General features: G+C 31.5%; 1 protein-coding gene and 1 pseudogene across 1 annotated transcript; both read left to right on the top strand.

Annotated features, from left to right (window-relative positions):
* The first annotated feature begins 264 nt into the window (after positions 1–264).
* On the top strand, positions 265–11565 carry LOC128177653 (leucyl-cystinyl aminopeptidase-like; annotated as a pseudogene).
* A 5412-nt stretch (positions 11566–16977) lies between these two features.
* On the top strand, positions 16978–22577 carry LOC128175715 (uncharacterized). Its single transcript, XM_052841539.1, has 6 exons — positions 16978–17032; positions 19306–19360; positions 19665–19769; positions 20120–20255; positions 21379–21429; positions 22434–22577. Exons 1-6 carry the CDS (start codon positions 16978–16980, stop codon positions 22575–22577), a joined length of 546 nt encoding a protein of 181 aa, XP_052697499.1.
* Positions 22578–23020: the final 443 nt, after the last annotated feature.

Genomic DNA, 23020 nt, shown 5'->3' with positions numbered 1-23020 from the left:
CCGACCAAAATTATCACCTCATAATAGTCAAAGAATGATTCCTTATTCCTTATAAAATCAACAGAAAAACATAACGTGAATGTCATAACGCGTCGATATTCCCTACCAGCGGGTATCGTTTTGAATATATCACACAGGTATAAATAATCAAAAAAGAAAAAGAAAATGAACAGTTCCAAAGTGTGTATATATATATATATATATATATATATATATATATATATATATATATATATATATATATATAGTGTACTAAATAAAATGAACAACACTAGGCATCTTTAAAGTGACTAACCTAATATATAGACCTTAAACCAGTATACTGAATATATAAAGCACTTAAAATGGATAACGACGTAAACAATTGATATTTTCAAATTTTCGGGACAACCAGTTATTTAAACAACTGCTGTTATTAATCAGTGTGTTGTACACTCTCCAATATATTATTATTATAATGCTACATGCTATTATAATACTACATGCTATTACCAGCATTCAGATTGTTATTTGATGTGAATTTACAGAGGTTTAAGGTGGTATGGGACATCTGTCGATATAAATCAGGATTAAAATACATGATACTTATAATACTTTCTTTAACAGCCCTCTAACCAACTGCGCTTCGCTGTTAGGTGACAATAGTTAGAAAGAAACTACTTATATAATTACACTTGGTTTTATTGTTTATATCGATAAACAATACGTCACATCATGGAGGTGTCCCTTAATATGTATGACCTTAAGGAATGATCATATCCAATAAAGCCCGAAACCCTTTTACATAGTTTTGATAACAGTTTTTCCAATAGTTTTAATCACGCTCCGACTTTGATTAGCATCTCGGGATACTCAATGAAATCAATGATTCCGTATAACATTTACTAGTATTTATATAATAGTTTCAAGCAATTGTACAATTAAATATTGAATTATTGATTGACATTAGTACGTACGTTATTCTACTTCGTATAATTATGAAAACCCCCGCTTGCGCCCCAATGATATACGATTTACGTCATTGATGAGCTGAATTTAATTATACCTTACTTTGGTAACAAGTGTTATCACAGACAAATGAAGACACTAAAGTGTAAATATATTATCATACATGCAAATATGCGCATTGTAGAACAATGCACCGTGGTGCTCGCAGTGTTTTCAATTCCTAAAACTAAGATATTATATATGGATAAGGTTTTTGTCTATTTTATGATAAATCTATTAATGAACTGTAATGCTCGGAGAAATACTAGTACACATCACAATGCGGTTAAACATTTTTCTATAGTTCATATAACAAACAACCATGGCATTACCACGACTCAGAGTGTGACGATGAAAAAATTGTTGCTTGGGAACTCTACTTAAAAAAACTGTATAAACATATTATAAATGCGTATAAATAGGTCTAATTTCCACCAAAATGCTAGAAATTCAACATTAATTTCAAAATGAAATTACGAATGACAGTAAATGTCCTAAATGATGAAAAATTATTATCACCATGACGTAAAGTATAATATAAGAGCCCGATCTCTACTATGTATTAAGATAATTTGATTTTGATCCTCCTGAAAGAGAGTCATGGCAAAATTCATTTTACTTATGTTTATGTGCTACCACTGTGGATTAGAACCAATTTTTGGCTTTTTGTCGCAACGAAATGTATCTTCTGAATCTCTGTCTTCTTTGAATCAAGAATCATCAGAGGGATTTCTTTGGAATAACATCCGACTTCCAGAATCAGTTATTCCATTGAAGTACGATATATTTCTCCATCCCAATCTTACAGAATTCAGGTTCTCGGGAAAGGTGGAAATCAAATGCGAAATTCGAGAAACAACTAACTTCGTTGTTCTACATTCTAAAGATTTAGTAATTTCTCAGACAACACTGACGATAATCCCTTCCAACGAGCAAAAAGAAGTTCGTATGCAGATGAAAAACGATACTGATCAACTTCTTCTTATAATGGAAGATGCCATTTCGAAAGATGCCGAAATTCTAATCACCATCGTATTCGATGGGATACTGGTCATTAATGGAGACGGTTTTATTTATCAGAGTTCTTTACTTCAAATAAAAGTTCAAGGTATGTTTGTTATATTGAAATATTGAACAAGTGTCCATCTTAAAGTGTTCTGATATGTTTTATACTCACTGATTGCACGATTCCTAGATACCTAGCTTCCACCCAGTTTGAACCTGCAAGTGCTCGGAAGGCGTTTCCTTGCTTTGACGAGCCCGCTATGAAGGCCAATTTTTCGATGTCAATTGTCAGGGAGAAAAAACACATCTCTCTCTTCAACATGCCTCGGGTACATTCCATACCAAGGAAAAATAATCTTGTGCTGGACACTTTTCAACAAAGTGTTAAAATGAGCACTTACTTGGTAGCATTCGCAATTGGTGAATATAAAGGGAAGTCCAAGCTAACGAAATCTGGAGTAAATGTAAGTAAATTTGTTGCTATTGAATTTGAAATTTGAAATATGTAAAACTTATTCTATTTACGCTACCAATAAATCACTAATAAGAATTTAACGTGAATTGAATTAAATCTTGAATATGTTTCATAAAGCACTGTACTTTGTGATATAAAAATTCTATATTAATATAATTTATCTTAATGCCCCATGCGGTTCTTATATATTCTCAAAAATAAATTTTTACCTTTTAAAAACAGTTTTCCAAAAAAAAAATCTCCAGAGGGTAACAGAATCAACAAGAGCATTTTTGAGAAAGTTATCTCTGCTATCGCAGTATCTATGAACCTTAAGGAGGTTGGATGGTTAACAAATTAATAATAAAATCTACTTAAATTTAAAAGATATCATTTGTTTAGCATTTAGTTAAAAAGAAAATATCAGTACATTTTATAATTTTATTTTTAGTATTTTCCTATATCATTATATTGATATTTTCTGCTAAAGGAGATCAATACAGTCTAAAAATGGAACTTAATCATCGAGCCCTCTTACTATATGTTTCCCTCACTATCTAGATGACAGTTTACTACGACCGTACGAGTCTGATGGAAACTGTGGATTTCTCTCTGGATGCTGGTGGGATCATTCTAGACTACTATAACACTCTGTTTGAAGTATCGTACCCACTACCAAATCTTGGTAATATTTTTATTAGAACACCTGAACCGAAGGTGAGTGGATAGTCTGATCACTAGTTGTCCGTCGTCCGTCCGTCCGTCTCTCCGTCTGTCAGTCTTTAAACTTTTCACATTTTTCACTGACATCTTCTCTAGAACCACTTGACTATATATATATATATATATATATATATATATATATATATATATATATATATATATATATAACACTTAAATAAATGAAAAGACAAAGAACGACTAGAACGAGTTGTTAGTTTTTTCTTCAGATGTTTTTCAATACAATATAATTGAAAACTCTTAAATTTTATTCGTTCTTTGTGTTTTCATTTATTTAAACTTTATTCATATTTTACCGACCACCGAGGTTTTTCGGGCGCCTGTAAAGTGCGAAACGAAATCGAAACGAAACGAAACGAAACGAAATCGAACGAAACGAAACGAAACCAATCGAAACGAAACGAAATCAAACGAAACGAAACCAAAAATCGAAACGAAACGAAACGGAATTTAAACAAAACTAATATCATTTTTGACTACATAAAAGTGAAAATAAATTCATTGAAATAAATTTTTGAACCATAAAATATAACTACCTGTATGTTTCAGATTGCCGCTGTAAATGTTAAAGCCGATTATCCGAAATTTGCAAAAAATATAGAATTGTGTAAATAAGTGATGTACATTCCTATACCTTTTAATGTTTCTAATTTGTTTCATTAAATGATATTCAGACGTTTAGAGAGAGAGAGAGAGAGAGAGAGAGAGAGATGCCTTAAAACTTATCAGCGACATCACATAGCAAAGTATATACGCAAGTTTTGGGAGAGAGAGAAAGAGAGAGGTAGAGATTTGATGATGATACTGAAGGGGACATTCTAACAACAATTTTCTTTCTATCGATTTGAAATATTGTAAAAATGAAACGATCGAATACAATGTGATTTATAGCATACTGGTTGGGTACCAGTTTCTAACATATGATAAGAAAGTATAGCATGAATTTGGACGTCGTAATTTGACAAAATTAACGTGCAATATAAAGAGGTTTCTTACCTGTGTTTTACCTTAAATCAAACATGATCCCCTCTTTCTCCCCCTTTCACACGCACGCACAATGTAGTTGAATCATTTTTACAATATTTTATATCGATATAAAAAAATCGTGTAGTTGGAATGTCTCCGTAAATACTGTAAACGCACTAGATTTAGGGTGTACAATATTTGGCGGAATATAATTTTTCAACAAGTTAGCATGGATTTGAATTAGCGCATTTCTGAATTTACCTTTTTATCTACTTATATAATTTACATTTGGCAATGTACTTGATTTTGCGGACGCCGTTTTCCGCCAAAACCGCAAAATATAATACATAGCCAAAGGGGTAAAGACAGTTTTTTAATACGTTTACAGTATAATCATCTTTATATTGCAAGTTAATTTTGTCAAATTACGACGTCCAAATTCATGCTATAGATATTACAACAATTCTTATTATATGTTAGAAACTGGTAACCAACCAGTATGCTCTACATCACATTGTATTCGATCGTTTCATTTTTACAATATTTCAAATAGATAGAAAGAAAATTGATGTTAGAATGTCTCCTTCAGTATCATCGTCATATCTCTACCTTTCTCTTTCTTTCTCTCTCTCCCAAAACTTGCGTATATACTTTGCTATGTGATGTCGCTGATAAGTTTTAAGGCATCTCTCTCTCTCTCTCTCTCTCTCTCTCTCTCTCTCTCTCTCTTAACGTCTGAATATCATTTAATGAAACATTAAAAGGTATAGGAATGAACATCACTTATTTACACAATTATATAATTTTTGCAAATTTCGGATAATCGGCTTAAAAATTTACAGCGGCAATCTGAAACATACATGTAATTATATTTTATGGTTCAAAAATTTATTTCAATGAATTTATTTTCACTTTTATGTAGTCAAAAATGATATTAGTTTTGTTTAAATTCCGTTTCGTTTCGTTTCGATTTTTGGTTTCGTTTCGTTTGATTTCGTTTCGTTTCGATTGGTTTCGTTTCGTTTCGTTCGATTTCGTTTCGTTTCGATTTCGTTTCGCACTTTACAGGCGCCCAGGTTTTTCTTGGATAATGTTTTACAATCAATTTGTGAGATTACTATGCAAATAACGTAGATTCCTAATTGTTAAAATCTTGACCGCCAGACTAATACTCGGGACCTAAGAGGGGTTCTAAGTTTAGAGTAGATATCGCGAAAAGACTTAAAAATCTTCTCAAGAACTACAATTGCACAATTTGTAATATATCTATGCAAGCATCCTCAAATAGTAAATATTCTTATTGTTAAAAGCGTGACCCCCGAAGTAATACTTAATGCCCCAAGATGGCCTCTTAGTATAACATAGAAATTAGAAAAATATAGGAAAATGTTTTATAAACATATAGAATGGTACAAGGAACTGGTCTTCACGTAAGCAATGAAGCCCATGGGTAGCTTCTGTTTGTTGGGGAAAGGGGAGAGGGCTTTCGAGTAGCTGTAAAAAAAACAACAACAACATTTTCCCCCGTTTTTCTCAGTCCCAATTCACAAAGTCTTGTCTAAGATTGTTTGTCAATGGAGGAAAATATTGAGAGAAAAAAAAGACAAAATTATCAGATACAACATGTATTTCTCACCAATAAAAAATTCGAAAATCTCTTTCTTTTCTACTGATAAGAAAAGAATCGGTTTTGCTGTAAAATCTTAAAATGAAATTAATCGTTATAACCTTTATAAATTACAGTATATGATAAATGATTGATTGATTGATTGATTGATTGATTGATTGATTTGATTGATTAATTTTGATAGACATGATTGCTGTTCCTTACCACAAAATGTCAGCGATGGAAAACTGGGGATTGATTTCTTATCAAAGACCCAGGCTTGTTATACCCATAAACTCTGGATACCAAATGAAGAAAAGCACGGCGTTACTCATAGCCCACGAAATTGCTCATCAGGTTGAAGATATTATTACTTACAATAATACAATAAATGGATGGATCAATTACGTATTATGAAAAATCATCTAGAATAATTATTCAGATAACATATAGTTCACTTTTATGGGATTTCACATATGAAATATGGGTAATTGCATTAACAACTCTTAATTCTTAATTTGTCTTTTTTTCATTTTTGAATCATGCATAAAAAGTTTGAACTCGGTTTTGCCAACAATACAATTTTAGCGCAAAATTTTCGGCATATTGATAAAATGTTTATTACATTTGAAGATATATATATATATATATATATATATATATATATATATATATATATATATATATATATTTATATATATATAAACCTTCTGAAGAGTGAAAACCTTAATTTCTGTGTTTAAAGAGAACATATTTATGATGTACGTTACGATGATCATTGCATGATGGTCGACTGTTGCGTTATCATAAACATAAAAACCCGGTTAAGTTTATAATTTTAAAGCAATCTGATTGTTTTAAAACTTTCAAATGTACGAATTAGATAACAATGTTAAAAGGTTAACATCAACTAATATGAACTTCGTAATTGATCACTCTTCTGAGAAACTTTTAGGTTTTACGGAATTGTGACAAACGTTTATTTCTAGATGAACCTTTGATCTTTGTTATTTATTTCTTCAGTGAAAATTGAATATTGTCAGAATGACACAAAACTATGAAAAGCATACATGTAGGAGAGCAGTTTTAGTCTTAATCAGTAACAACTTGTTAATGAAATTATATCATAGTAAAACTTCAGAGATATGGTGCTCATTGCATTGTTGCTTTTAGTCATCGTGGCACTATATTTAAGCACTCTTTTCACTCTATCACAACAAAAAAGACTAAGCTCATTTATTCTGGGGTTATTATTTATAGACAACCGTTTCAAACTGTAAACCTGTCGAATGTTGTTTCTGATTCTGGCAGTACGTTAAATCTGATAAATTTGAGTCCTTTTCTATTGTAATTGTCCTCAGTTAAAATTAATAAAAAAAACTTTTGATTTAAAAAAAAATTATAAATGGTTCAAGAATAAATGATTTTAAGTTTATTGCAGTGGTTTGGAAACATAGTTACTATGCAGTGGTGGGATGACTTATGGCTGAATGAGGGATTTGCTTCCTTTATGCAATATTTAGGACTTCAAGCCTTTAATAACGAATGGAGCATGGTATATGCAAATAATTTCATCATTTTTTTAATGACTTAAGAATGGCATTCAGTACACTTATTACGTTGAGGAGCGGTTTAACTAGTTTTATTTTAATTAGATTGAATTTATTTCATCTTTTTTTAATTAATAACAGATGATTTTTATTATACCAATCATCCTTTGATCATTACTTGTATTTTTTTTTCTATTTTAGAAAAACTATTTTACTACGAAAATTTTGTTGATGGTGAACGAGGACTTCACGAATTCTCAAGCTTTAAATCAACCAGTTGCTGTTCCCGATTTTAGTATATTTAACGGCGTCACTTATGCTAAACTAGGAAATTTTCAAATATAAATTGACACCTTAAACCCAATTCTTAAACAGGATATATTTGTTGGTTCTAAAGTGTACTACTTTAACTATAGGGAGCTTCAATCGTGTGCATGGTCAGAGGGTTGCTTGGTGAAAAAGCATTTATGAATGGAATAAACAATTACCTAAACCAGAACAAATATAGCAATGTGGTTAGCGATGATTTATGGCAAGCTTTATCAAACGTAAGTTTTAGACAAAAACATATTAAATGATAAATATTTTAGCAGATATGGCGACCAAGGACTTTCAAATAATATTCCATTTATATTGAATGTTCTAGTCTTCTGAAGATGTCATAGACTTAAAAGCTGTCATGAGTACTTGGATGGGGGAGAGGGCATATCCTCTTGTGACTGTCCGTCGAAATCATTCCGAGATTCGGATATCCCAAGAACCATTTATCTTGAACACCACAGCCAGTCGTACCACACCTATGTTATTACATTACCACACTTGCACATGACATTCACTTCGGTTGTTTAAGCTTTAATGTCCATGGTGATATCAATATACTTGATTTTAATTGCTTTTTCTTCTAGATGGTCAATTCCCTTTCAATACGGAATATTGGACCAACATGGGCATTTTTCAAGAAAAATGATTTTGCTGCGTGAAGAAACAGGTAATATGAAAAACACTTGGATAGTACTAGTATTAAATTTCTAAATATATGTATAGACTTAGAATAAAGATGTCATTGTGATCTATGGGTTCAGTGAGAAGATACTACATGTACTACACATGTACTCAATGACTCAAAGTGTTTTACGCAAATGTACTGTATGTATTGCAAACGTCATAATCATGACTTACTTGATTATTTCATGTTGATTATTTTTCGCAGCAATTATCAATATAAGCGGTCATTTCAAACTCGTAAAAGGTAACTATGGAGATAATGGATATTACAGGGTGAACTATGACCTCGAATCTTGGAAAGCAATTACTGATCAGCTTATGATGAATCATAAGGTAAACAAAAATTCCAAAAGCCACGACAAATATCAATCACATATAATAAAGATGAGGTATTATCAAAATATCTATACCCAATACAGCTTCGTTATAACACACAAAACCATCACAATCACAAGGGAATCTATCAGGATCAGCTTTACAACAAGCATCAGAAAAATGTGCACTTATTATTATCAACTCTACTGCCATAAAATTACAACCAGTTATAAAAAAACCCCAATAAATAAACGATAGTAAGCATCAGCTGCATTAAACCACCATTGTCAACACCTTCGGATTTAGATATCTTCATAATCATAATAATCATTAGGAACATAACACTCTCTGCAAAACTTAAAACAGTGGCATATCAATCACAACTTGATCAACATCGGTATCATAACCTGACGCGATCTCTTTGCGAGCAACAAGACATCTTTCGTTTGAATGCAGCATAAAATAGATTATAGGGATAGTTGTTCTTTTCTATCAGTTCTTAACACTTCATCAAACTCCATTTAACCCTCTAAAGGGATTTCACTAGACATTAAAGTATACTTACAAAGGCGCTATTATTGCGATTTTTGATTTTAAAAAACCCTGAAATTAGTATAATATATCATTTCAAAATCATATATCATAACACAATTAAGGAAGAAAAAATATAAGAAACTCGGTGATTGAGCCCGGGTTGCCTGCGCACATGACCACGACTGAGCTTCGAAGACCCTAGCTTGCTTCAGACTTTGAAGCCCAAAATTTTGAGAAAACGTGCATCGATTTTAAGATAAATTTCATATTCTGCATTTCTTAAAGCGCCCTAAAAGAAAAATAACAGAAAAAAAATTAAAAATCAAAAATGTAAAATTTGTTTTTATGATTTTCATTTCCTTCCGTTGACAACCGAAAATGACGGTTGACTTTCTGATATGCAAATGGCACTGCGGCAGAACACTATTTACCATCACTGAAACTTGCTTTTTAAGCAAGAATATGAAATATTTAATATATTGGGACCAGAAGTTTCTACCAAAACAATGATCGACCGCTTTAATTTTCTTACAAATTTACAAAGTAAGATCTGAAAGTTTCATGAAAATTGGCTTAAGCGTTTTTGAGAAAACGTGTCAGGAAAAAAAAGATGATAATAGAGGAAAAGAAACATAGCAGCAACAAGAAGATCTTCCGTTAGACATGGAAGACCTTCATTAATCTAGCATGATCAACATCACTGTCGACATCCATCACAGTATAATCAACATAACAACCACAATCCGTCACAGCAGAATCAATATCCGTTCCACTCTCAGCAGATTTCGAAACAGCATAATCATCACAGTATGTTTGATATCAGTATCACTATAAACACAACATTTTCAACTTCATTCCACTATCACAACAGCATGAAAAACATCAATGGCCACTATCAGCACAACATGATCAACGGCAGTACTCCTATCATTACAGTAGGATCATCATCAGTTTCACTATCAACACAACATCATAAACTTCATTCAACTATCACCACAGCATGATCACATCTATGCCACTCTCTATCACGGCATAAACAACATCAATATCACTGTCATCACAGCATAATTAACATCAGTATCACTGTCATCACAGCATAATTAACATCAGTATCACTATCATCACAGCATAATTAACATCAATATCACCATCATCATAAGATAATTAACATTAGTACCAATTATTATTACAGCATGATTAATCTCCGTACCACTATCCACTGGAAATAAAAAAACAATATTCAACTTACAATTACTTGACAACCAAATATATTACGATTATTCTGTCACGCATACCCTACCTTTGTTTTGAATATGTTTCTATTTTTAGATTTTTTCACCGGGAGATAGAGCACATTTGCTGTACGATGCCGTTAGTATTTTTGCAAGGTATGGAATTTTTTTTTATATGTTTATAATGCATATGTATAAAAGTATATAACAAAATTTGAAATAATAAACTGTAGATGCAATGTTACAGAACCAAACCCTTGAATATGTCTGTTGTTATGGACTTGTTAAATTACATGGAAAAGGAAACAGATTTTCTACCCTGGTTCTCAGCTTTTCACTCAATCGGGATCATGAACAATTTAAAACTGGGAGACATCAACCCCGAAGTTAAAGTTTTGATGGTAATTTTGTTAACAGCGCTTTAATTATGATAATTTTTTTAATTATAGAATTGACAATAATGATTTTTCTTTATTTCTGTCTTCAACAAGTAAAAGTTATTTTCTCTCAATGACAGCAAAAGGTTGCTACAGTAGCCACCAAAGCATTAGAACTGATCGAGAACCAATTGCAAGCAAAGGAAAACAATAAGGGTTATACGGATGATAAGAAGTAAGTAACGTACACAAAAGATAACTTTGCTTAACAGTAATATCGATTGAATTGTAATAAAAATGTTACATGTAAAATATTTACATAAATAAATGCCTCAAATGATATATCCTCTCTAGAGAATGTCTGGTGAAGATCATCAGGAGGATAAATTCAAGAGTGGGCGACAGTTCCCCAAGTACCTTAAGACCTTCCTCTGATCAATTCACCCAGAAGATGGACTAGATGATAAAGATATACATCGAAGGAATTTCTATGTGGCGATGTAACCTCGTTTCCTGTTTTAAGTTTGTTATGCTAGGTTTATGACAAACGATCTATAATGGAATTTTTTTTTATGACAGCAACTGCATTGGTGACTATGAGATGGAATATTATGAGATTTCATCTACTTTACGAAATTTACTCCAATTAAATACATTGTATTTTGAATTAGATTTATATTACCATTTAATTCTTATGTATCCTTAAAAATTAGCATGCTTTGTTTGATACATGTACGTTCTGTCTATCAAATGCACGCACCTATAAACTTTTAAAAAAATAATTCATCATTAAAATAGTATTAATTGTGTTTTGTTTTTTGTTTGTTTCAGTTTTAGTATTCTTAAGTTCGAAGATTTGCTTCCCTTGAAACAGATAATTCTAGTTTTGTGATAAAATGTAACACAAAATGAGTTAGTAATACTACCAGAATTAATAACGTATTGATACATGCTTTGTTTTGAACAAGATAAGACATCCTGTTAAAACAAATAATTATACAACTCTATAAGCAATACAGTATGTAATTTTTATTGTTATTTTTCGCACCGTGTTTTTTCACTCTTCTACACTTGTATACAGTTTTGCCTTCTCTTGAATTCTACCTGACACAGTTATGTTTACAGAGAGATAAATCTGAGACATTGTGATTTGACCAGTTTTAAATTCATCCGTTGACACTGACGGCGAAAGGGGCGAAAATAAAACGGGAAAGAAAATTTCCCGGCGTACTGTATGAACTGTAATTTTTTAAAACCTTAAAAATTTAATAATACGATTCAATCTTTTACGCTGTATATTACACAGCGACAAAGATAAATTCCAACATGGAAATTGCATCGTATCAATAAACTTATAAGTTTTTAAGTCGATACATTTATTACCAAATAAAACTTTTAACAAGATATAAAATTCACACTTTGAACAAATTTGAATGAACACTAACTGGGGATTCTTCCACACAAGTTACAGCATTCCAGTCCTATCGGTTTTAAAGAATACATTTTCACTATATATTCCAATGTAAAAATTCGACCCCAATTTGGCCCCTCATTACCTCTAGGATCACAATTTGTACATTACCTGAGAATGCTTCCACACAAGTGTCAGCTTTTCTAGGCAAATGGTGTTTGAGAAGAACATTTTTCAATAATTCCTAATTATCTCCCTTTCAAAAAATTTATGGATCTCCATTTAAACAAGCATTCTGAGAGTATTGCATAAGCAATACACGTCCCCTACCGGTTTAAATCGCAACTTCTCGGCCTTTCCGGGAAGCTCGGAAAAACACCTCGAATGTATTAACATCACCGGATGTTAGAATTTTGTAAAAAATGATGTCGCTTCCCATTAAAATAAGTATCGGCTAGACAGTCTTGTATGTCGCTTCTATGATATATTTTAGTGTATAACGTTTACCTTAATGAAGTATATCGTAAAATGTGTTCTATTTATATCAAGTTTTATAAAAAAAAAAAAAAAAAAAAAGGGGGGGGGGTTGTCATAGACGCCCAGGTAATACATTCGAGGTTTTTACGACCTTGCCGGAAAGGTCCGAGAAGTTGCGATTGCTACCAGTTTGTAGAAATTGTAAAAACAATGCACTGTTATGCAGAATATCAAACCAGAACATTAAAAAATTGGAATATAAAAAATTAATTTTCTCGAAAATATGTCAACCAGACGCTACAAAAGTGTAAACTTGTTCTGTAGTTTGACATTTTGAAGCTGTTCAGCAAATTTCATATTATTCCCCAAACGCATAACGAAAAAAAGTGTAGAAAACTGAAGTGGAGCAAACAGACGGACGGACAGACAGACAGACGGACGGACAGACGGACTGACGGACGCAGAGGAAAGCTATAGTCCCCTCCGGTGAAAACCGTTAGGGGACTAATAAACCTAAACCCCTACCCTATTGATGTTTTGTACAAAATTTAATTGAATTGGTTCTAGAGAGGAAGTCGAAAATGTGAAAAAAATATCCACAAACCACAGGTGCATCGTATCCGCTCTACGCTGGGAAGAATCAAAAGTAGGACACGATTTGTAAACAATGTTAAAAAACAACTTATTTGACAAAAGTTACGCAAATCCTCCCACACAATGTTGCAAATATTGCCAAAAAACACGTTCATATTGAAATATTCCTATCGCTGTCTGCTGCAGACACTCAATCTCTTCGCCCAAGAAAAGATAACTCTATAGATCTGCCATCCGAAATCTGCAGATGTATAGGAATAAACTACTTAGTAATTTTAGAATAAAAAATTAATGATGATGAAAAAGTGTTGAAACAATATTTAATTTTAAATATTTTTTTCTCCTCTAAAATGTTAATGAAAAACTACGTTGGTGTTGACATATATTTTTTTTAAATTATTTGTTTATTCAACAATTAAAATACTCATCATTCATTTATTGTCTTTGCAACCCATTCCTTCAAAATTAATTGTCGTTACCTAAGAATTTTAGCATTGTTTTAATTGTCAATATCACATTACTAGTATATATTTCATTTCTACAAAAGATTAAATGATAGGAAATATATATTTGTTTTTAAACAATTGCATATTAAATTACGCTAATTAAAGAACATGTCAAATATTTCGGAACGAATGTTATTATGCTTACAGTACGGTAGTTACATAAGACGAAAATTTTCCCAGACATTTTACAATTTATCGCCAAAATTTCTACTATCATGAACATAATAAAAAGAGAAAGTACCTTATCTTTTCTTGGGCGAAGAGATTGAATGTCTGCAACAGACAGTGGTTTTAATGTTAAAAAAACCGCTTTTTACCGAGTTTATTAGGAATATTTCAATATGAACGTGTTTTTGACAATCTTTGCAACATTGTGTGGGAGGATTTGCGTAATCTTTGTCAAATAAGTTGTTTTTTGACTTTGTTTACAAATCGTGTCCTACTTTCGATTCTTCCCTTTTGTATTCTTCATATATATCATAGAGTGTAGAGCGGATACGATGCCCCTGTGCACAGACAGACTGATGGCGGACAAAAACTGTTCAGAAAAACTCACTTGAGCTTTCAGCTGAAATAGAGAATACATCAACTTACAAACGCATGGTAAAAATTAAGTCGTCATTGCTATGTAAAGGGATAAAGCATCATGTGCATACAAAAGGTTGTACGTTATTTGGTTTTCTGCTTTTACCTTGTACCAGCTAGCAAGCAGATCTGTAGTTTTATGGTCTGAAAAAAAATTTGGATGGACGATTAAATAGCTACACGGAAATAACATACACTGAACCAGAGTTCTAAGTGTTCACCCAGTATAATGTATTAAGTATATGAAATGAACACATTTCTTTGTCTTGTCGGGGTGACTGGTTTTCATTTGACTTTCAAGTAGTTGAGAACGATGTTTTGATCTTGACCATTGGTTGCGACAAGATAATTTGAGAGCTTTCGGATTGTTGTTGGTTGTCGTCTTTTTTTTTTAACTTTTTATACGTATTGCGAAATATTTTAAAGAATACACGTATTGTCAAATATTTAAAGAAATATCAAGGTGAGCTATACATGCATACTATATAAATGCTGTTCAGCAGTTTATGGAATAAAGACCATGAAATAAATTGTATTCAAAGAGCTGCCACTGCATGAAAGCATTTGCAATTGAATAAATCTAATTCATCCTTTTAACTTGCCAAAAATGGCGTTAATGCAATTTATATTGCTGCTCAGATTTGATTAGTCTAGTTATAGACCAACCTTTTAAAGAATATATAATGCAAAAAGCCAGAAAAATGTTTTGGAGAATTTTATAAAATTGAGGACATATGGTAAATTGGCCATTTGGAACCTGCTTGACTCTGTATTAGATAGAAATGTGTAACAACTCAGCTTCATTCTAGTATAGGTAATATGACATGATTGACCATAAACCATTCGGACCAAAATTATATACATGTATTATCTCTAAATGATGTGTTTGACATTCAAGGTATTTCTAACCCAGTTAGTCTAACCTCAGATATACATGTACTAGTCCAAACCAATATACTTTTAGTCAACATATCTAATAAAGAATTCTTATAAAATATTATAGAACAAGTACCTCTACTTGTATGTTTTATATCTTAATTATATATAAAGAATAATACATACCTTTTTCCATTTTACACCCTGTATCATCCCGAGACACCAACATCACCCACAGGACTGAGTTCAACGAAGTATATATTATTTTTTTAATTATACAAGATTACAATAAATCACATATTACTATTCTTAGAGATATCTGCAGTACACATTGGACAATAAAACCATTAAACAACAATATATTTTCAACTGTCATTACATGTGTCTCTGGAAATGTTGATGGTATACAGTTGGCATGAAGATTTGTGCAGGAAATGGTGAGGTTTTCTCCATTGATGTCATCTGATTATTGACAAAGATGTCCACACCGAAGATCCAAACTCTTTACTGATGATATTTAGGATTTAAAGTTACAATAAATTTCTCACAAACATACAGTGACGTAAAAACAAAAGCATAATACTTATATTTGCAAGAAATCAAAATGAGTAGAAATTGTTAGATATTTTGCAACTAGAGATAATTCCAGAATAATTTAATTCTGATTGTAACGCGCTTTCTGATTGGCTAGAAAATTATTATATCGTATAAAGAATGTTGCCTACGTCATAGTAAGACAAAGGTCAAAAACGTATCAATACGCCTGACGTTACGTTTGAATTTTGTACAATTTTACGTCCTTTTAAAGGGCAAATGACCGTTTTTATTTACAATGAAGAGTAAACAAATTAAATTATAAGGAATGAATTCAATATTTATTAGATTTATACGATATAAAACAGTTTACGCTTTTTTATAAACCGCTTCGCGGTTTATAAAGCGTAAACTGCCCCAAACCATTTTATATCGTATAAAACAAATAAATATTGAATTCATTCCTTAATTATTGATGGAAGGTCAGATGTTTCAAAATTCATTGTATTGTTTTGTTTGGATACTATCAAACTAAGTCGGCATTGTTTTTTTCCAGGTTTGGGAATGTTTCTTTTACACTGACTGATATTATGAAGGATATCCTTGTTTCATGTTTCAGCAAGTCCCTGCATCTTCCAAGTCAGATGGAGTAAAAATTCACTTGACTTGGAAGATTCAGGGACTTGCTGAAACATATACTTTATAAGTTTATTTCATGGGATATGAATACTAAGAAACCTGGTATCTCTTGCTCTAATTCATTTTTAAGATATTGCTTTTCCTGTCCAAACCTAGGCCTGCATATCAAAAGGTTTAAGGATTGAAATGCACTGTATGCTGTGCTCCAAATACACTTCATACACTATTTTCTCAGAATTTCACCTGAATGTATGACTTTAAAATACTTTTTTGAGCATTAAGTATGAATTTGATTATCATGCCTACTAAATGATTAGACAAAATAAAATAAAAGAATAATTATAAAAGATCATAAGGTAACAATATGCATTTATTATTTATCATCATCATAGCTAGAGCACAAAGAGGATTTTATTAAGATCATTTCTATTCTACTTTGTTTTCCTCCCACACCCAACATGTCTTGATGATTCTTCTGCTGATATTTTAGAAAATGGAAAATGGAAAACAGAATCATCTGAGGTGGTAACATGTATTATTTTCTTGTAGTTACAAATGGTATGTGCCATTTGTATATGGTGAGATGGAAGAAGGAGGAAACTTTATAGAAAACAAAGTATGGCTCAACATGACACAAGGTATCGTTATGCTTTGATTAATTGTTTATGATAATTTTACCTTTTAATGGCAATTTCTAACTTTATTTCAAAACATATCTTTGCAAATTATACATTTTTAGACAAATCTGTTAAACATTTCAAGTGTCTTTTGATTAAATAATACCGGTACGCAAACAAATTCCATGACTTGATCTTATGATGGCTCCATTATCTCATCAATACATATACTGTACCTTTTTTATATGATTTTTAGACGGAGTCACGTGACCCCGTCTATTGGTTTACTGTCAGCCGAATTCTCAAACCGGAAGGCACGCGTAGAACACATGAATTGAGTCTACGCGTAAGAAAATAGTGCAGAAAGATTTCATGCATTTCAGTAAATATGTATCATAAAAACACTCATTAAATCTTTTTAAGTCCTCTGTGTATAAACAAAGTTCTATTTAGAAAATAAACAAATAATTTTATTAATCAAAATATTCTTGCTCGGGTTCAAATGTGGAATGAGTTACGTAACTGAATGTACAGCGTCGTTGACGATTCAGTTGGTGTACGAGCTCATTAATCAATAGAAGAGGTTACTGGTGGAATCGAAATTTAAGTTCCCAAACGCAATGTGCCATTTTTGAAAAATGTGAATTTTATTTTGACAATCTTTCACCTGAATACTACCAAACTTCGATTCATGCGCAAGCCAAAGTTAAAATCGGGACGGGTTATACACAGATGTTTTACAAATTAAATAGGTGTTCCATTGGCTTCCAATCTACTTGCGGTATGACTGCTGTTCGTCTCTAAAGGAATTTTGTACAAAGAAAATAAAAACAAGTCTGAATTTGCCTTCTCGTTCGTTGGCTCTTTAGTTGATTCAACTGAATTTAAATTTTAAAATTGCATTGTAAGCATAATCTATAATAGATTATACATTTTGGAAGACTTATATACAATATTATCGATTGAAGAACCAATATTAATGTTAATGTTCATGTTTTCCGGCTTAGTTGGAACAGGCTTGGGTGTGAATTACATTGTAAAATAATGCATAACATGACCATTACTTCATGAATTAGGGCATTAAATTACCATTACCATTACTTAATTTTCTTGAAGTAATGCATTACATTACCATTTACATGAGTAAAGTAATGCATTACCATTACTTTGTGAAAAGTCAATAAGTTTTAAAAAAGTAATTTAAAAACTAAATAAAGAGTTTTTGTAAATATTTCATGAATAAAACATGCTTAAAATATTTACAGGTTCCTGTTCACTGTCAGGTTCAAATTTAATGACTTATACAAGATTGCTGTTGCACTTGTAGTTCTCAAAGTAAGGTTGGTTCCGTAACAGCGGGGTTGACAATCTCTTTTATTTACATATGTATGTCTCTGATTTTCGGAGTATGATTTTTAATGAAAGGAACGGTCGTATCGTAATTCGTGTAGGTTATGCACGAGTTTACACAAAAAGTATTAAGTGGCGAACAGATTTATTTTTACCTATTAATTTTGCATGAATCGCAAATGAAGAAAATCGTGTCAGATAAGTCGGTCTTAAAAATCAAAATGGCGACCGTGACAAATCTTTTTACTGTCAAAGTTCTTGGAATCTTATTGTAAAAAAAATATTTCTAACGTTAGGTGCCTGTGTTTGTTATCGGTATACAAATGTTCACTTTGTTTGTTAATTCAGCCGTTTTAGAGTTTTCGGGGTTTTCATAAAACTTTTATTACAGATACCGTCCGACTTGTGGATTTTCCCTTGGATCACAAAATTGAATAAATCTAATGTTTAAAATTATCTACTTTGATATAGTTGTTTGATTTTCCCGGTTAGTAGTAATTTTTAAAAATTTTCCTTGGGATCTTATTTTACATAATATACCGTTGTGTCAATTTTCTACAATTATGAAGGCTGGGATTGAGTAAAATTTAGACAAAGAATCAGACAATTGCAAAAACGCCGAATTAACATAGATTGTAACAACTAATTCAAACTCATAAATTTTGGAAGCATATTCGAGGAAATCCAGGACAATTACAAATTTAACCTTTTAAGACCCCGTCTTTCAGTACTCTCAGTACTTTGATTATCCAACCAATGTTAACTGTAATTAATTAATAACAGTTAGCATTAATAATTAATCATTAATTTATCATTAATAAACATAACTCTACCTTTATCGCACCAAGTACAACTTTATAAACATTATTGGTAAATATATATCTGTTAAAATGTAAATTGAGCAATATGTTTTATTAAAATTGGTTTTTGTAACTGTATTTTAGCTGTTGTAAACGTTTACAGTAATAAGTTGGTGATTGGTTTCTATGGAAACACTGGGTATTACCGAGTGAACTATGACCTGTCCACCTGACAGAAAATAACTCAACACTTGATAAAAAACCACAGGTTAAATATTTTTTTATTCTGTTAAATGATCATTTGTCCAGGTTTACCTGTATTGGTATCCAAACATTTAGAGTTGCTTGGTACGATTTTATATCAAATTTTGTGAATGCTTTTAAATGATGCTCATGCTAAGTATGTGCATAAAAAAGACATTGCTGTAGTTTTCCCGGAATTGCAATTAAGATCCTCTGAATGATTGATTGATTGATTGATTGCTGGTTTGCTGTTATTTCAGTCGTTTTCAGTTTTTGCTTATCAGTGTAGCTTTATCTTATGGAGATGTAAACACAGTGAAGGAGGCAACAGATCGTTTCAACCAGTGGATACAGAACACAGATAAGTATGTACATGTACCCAGTCTAGGGAGTGCTATGGTTTTATTAATATTCCCGGGCATCAATTTTAAATTGTGAATTTAGTGAAAATCAGTTTCTAGAATATTTAAATTTATGCCTAATTATCCTATAAATATAATAAATATTTAATAATAGCACTTCAATAAACATTTGATTTTGTGGAGAAACTCAGCAACAAGATACACAAAAATTGGTAATCAACAAATATGGATGATACCACAGAATGTACATGTTACTTGTTTTCCAAAAAAAAAGAAGAAGAAAAAATAGGCTCGTGATTTAATGGTGATTATTGGATGGATGTTAATAAAGTGTTTTTGTTTTACTTTTTCAGTATTGATCCTGAATTACAAGGCAGAATATTTAATGCAGGCATTATGTATGGATCAGAGAAAGAGTGGACGTTTGTGAACAGCCAGTACTTGACTGTTTTAGGACCTTCAAAGCGGTCACAACTGGTGAAAGCTTTGGCAAAGTCTAGGGACGACTCTCTGCTTAGCAGGTACATACAGTTATTTATTACATATAAATGCTGTTCAGTGGTTTACAGGATAGATACCACAAAATAAATTGTATTTAAAGAGCTGTATGAAGCTGCCACTGAAAGCTTGAATACTTGAATAATTTATCTGTAAAATTATGTGCAAAAAAATGCAGACGACATTAAATGTAATTGATGATGATACCAATGCTTAGATATGATTAGTTTAGTAATAGGCCAACCTTTCAAAGTATGATGCAAGAAACAAAAAATTATGTAGAATTTGATTTGAATTAGAACATCTGGTAAATCTGTCATTTGCAACCTTCTGGACATTGTAATCATAGTAATAGAATAAACTATTAAAGCTACATTACATTATGCATGCAGGCATTACATAACATGATTGACTATAAACTATTAGGAACAAAATAATATACATATAATATCTCTAAATGATGTGTTTGACATTCAAAATATTTCTAACCCAATTTAATAGTCTAACCTTAGATATACTAGTCCAAACCATTATACTTTTATTCAACAGACCTTATAAAGAATTCTTATAAAAATTATTATAGAACAAGTACATGCACTTGTACATGATGCTTTGATTGTAGAAGTTTATAATAATGAATTAAGTAGACTTAAGACAATAAAATCATTAAACAATAAGAAACTGTAAACCAACTTTTATTCGCAAAGACTTCATTTCGCAATTTAATGGAGATAAACTGGTTCCCGGTGAATATTTTTCGTGACCACGCTTTTCCAACACTCCCATAAAACCAATACATATAAGTGACAAGAGGCTCTCACCAATCACGCAAATGTTTCTCGCACATGAATAATAGTTAGTTTACAGTATTTCTAACCCAGTTAGTTTAATCCGAGATTTCCATATTGAAACGAGTATACATCTCCTTTTATTCAACATATCTCATTAAGAGAAAATGCACCTGTATGCAGTAAATTTTAATTATATCATATTTCAATAAATTGTATATATTTTTGTTTTTTATTTTAAAAGATATCTGCAGTACGCATTGGACAATAAAATCATTAAACAACAAGATATTTCAACTGTTTGTCTCTGTAAATATTGATGGTAGGCTGTTGGCATGGAGATTTGTGCAGAGAAACTGGTCCAAATTAAGAAAATGGTAAGGGGTTGTTCTGCATTTATATCTGATTATTGCCAAAGATATGTATACTGAATATTAAAACAATTTACTGATGATATTATGGATTTAAAGTTACAATAAATTTTTGTCTCTCAGACTTGTTGTCACATGGTAACAACAGCATAATAATAGGGTTGTGATTTTTCAGCAGATCCACTAATTTCAACGGATTTGAAAATAAAAATGTTCACTTTAGATTTCAGAACAGACCAACAACTGAATGATTTCCTTTTTATCTTCTTTGGCGATTCACATCCCTGATAAGTTTAAGGCCGTTTTGGATTGTATTATCTGGTCATTCCTGACAGTGATTTTCAGTTGGAGACTGGACCTTTAGATTCCCTTTTTACAAGAAATCAAATTGAATGGAAATAGAATAAACATTTTGCAAATAAACTATTTTCTTTCATCCTACAACGCTCAGTGTTATTGATAGAAGGTCAGTGTTTAGGATACACCTAGATTAAGCTGTCATTTACTCAGACTGATATTATCAAGGCTTGTACAAGTGAATTTTCTACTCCATTCGACTTGGAAGAGGTAGGGACTTGCTGAAATATATACATTATACAAAATTCTTTACTTTTTAAAAAATTTAATTAGATATAATTACTAAGATAAATTTGGCCCTTTTTGTCTTATCTGTTGCTCTGTTGGATTCTTTTTTAAGATATTAATTTTCCTACCCAAACCTAGGCCTGTAGATTTTAAAGCTGTGAGAAATTAGAATGTATGCTTTGCTGCAAATACATACATTGTATGAATTTCAGAATCTCAGAATATCACCTTCATTCATGAATACACTTTTAGTTTGTGTATGCTTTTTGGAGCAAGAAGTACAAATATGAGTATCATTCATGCTAAGTTTCATAATATCAATGTCAAAGAGGCACACATGGCTTTAAAATTATTAATAAGAATATCGTTTTACAACAGAAATTTCCAAAAGTACTTATAGCAATTTACCTTTCCTGTACGTACAGGTGCAGCAATTTTTCAAAGAGCACGATGCTGGATCAGGAACTCGAGCAGTACAGATAGCCTCGGAGAACATTCAGATGAACATCCAGTGGCTAGAGCAGAATGGACAGACCGTCCAACACTGGCTACAAAGGAACTCGGAATGATACATGTACAACTTCAGTCAAGGAGCTTGCATTGTTATCCATTTCATGTCTTGTGTTCTTTTTGTTCTCCTGTAAAGGGTAATACAATGTATAGTTTATTCTTGTGTACCATACTCTAATAAAGGGTAATTTGGTGTGTGTATGATCTCTGTATACTTGTCTTGTAAAAACAGCGTGGTAGTTTCTTTTGAAGAGGCAAAAGCTGTTGAGATTTGTTATCTTTGGGAAAATCAAGGAACTTGTTTGTTATACAGTTTTAGGGGAAGATGAGGACTTTAATAATTTTGTAATAACTTTCTTACATTTAAGTTATTACAATGTAATTTTAATCTATGAACATTTGAATAATGTTTCTTTTATCAGTATTTATAAATGTAACTATAAAAATTTTTGACATTGAATCTCATCCAAATCTTAATGACATTTATATCTTTACCACATGC

The sequence above is a fragment of the Crassostrea angulata genome, chromosome 3 (genome assembly GCF_025612915.1).
Source record: "Crassostrea angulata isolate pt1a10 chromosome 3, ASM2561291v2, whole genome shotgun sequence".
Lineage (NCBI taxonomy): Eukaryota > Metazoa > Mollusca > Bivalvia > Ostreida > Ostreidae > Magallana > Magallana angulata.
Note: the sequence above shows the minus strand (reverse complement) of the source record. Positions and strands in the feature narration are given on the sequence as shown.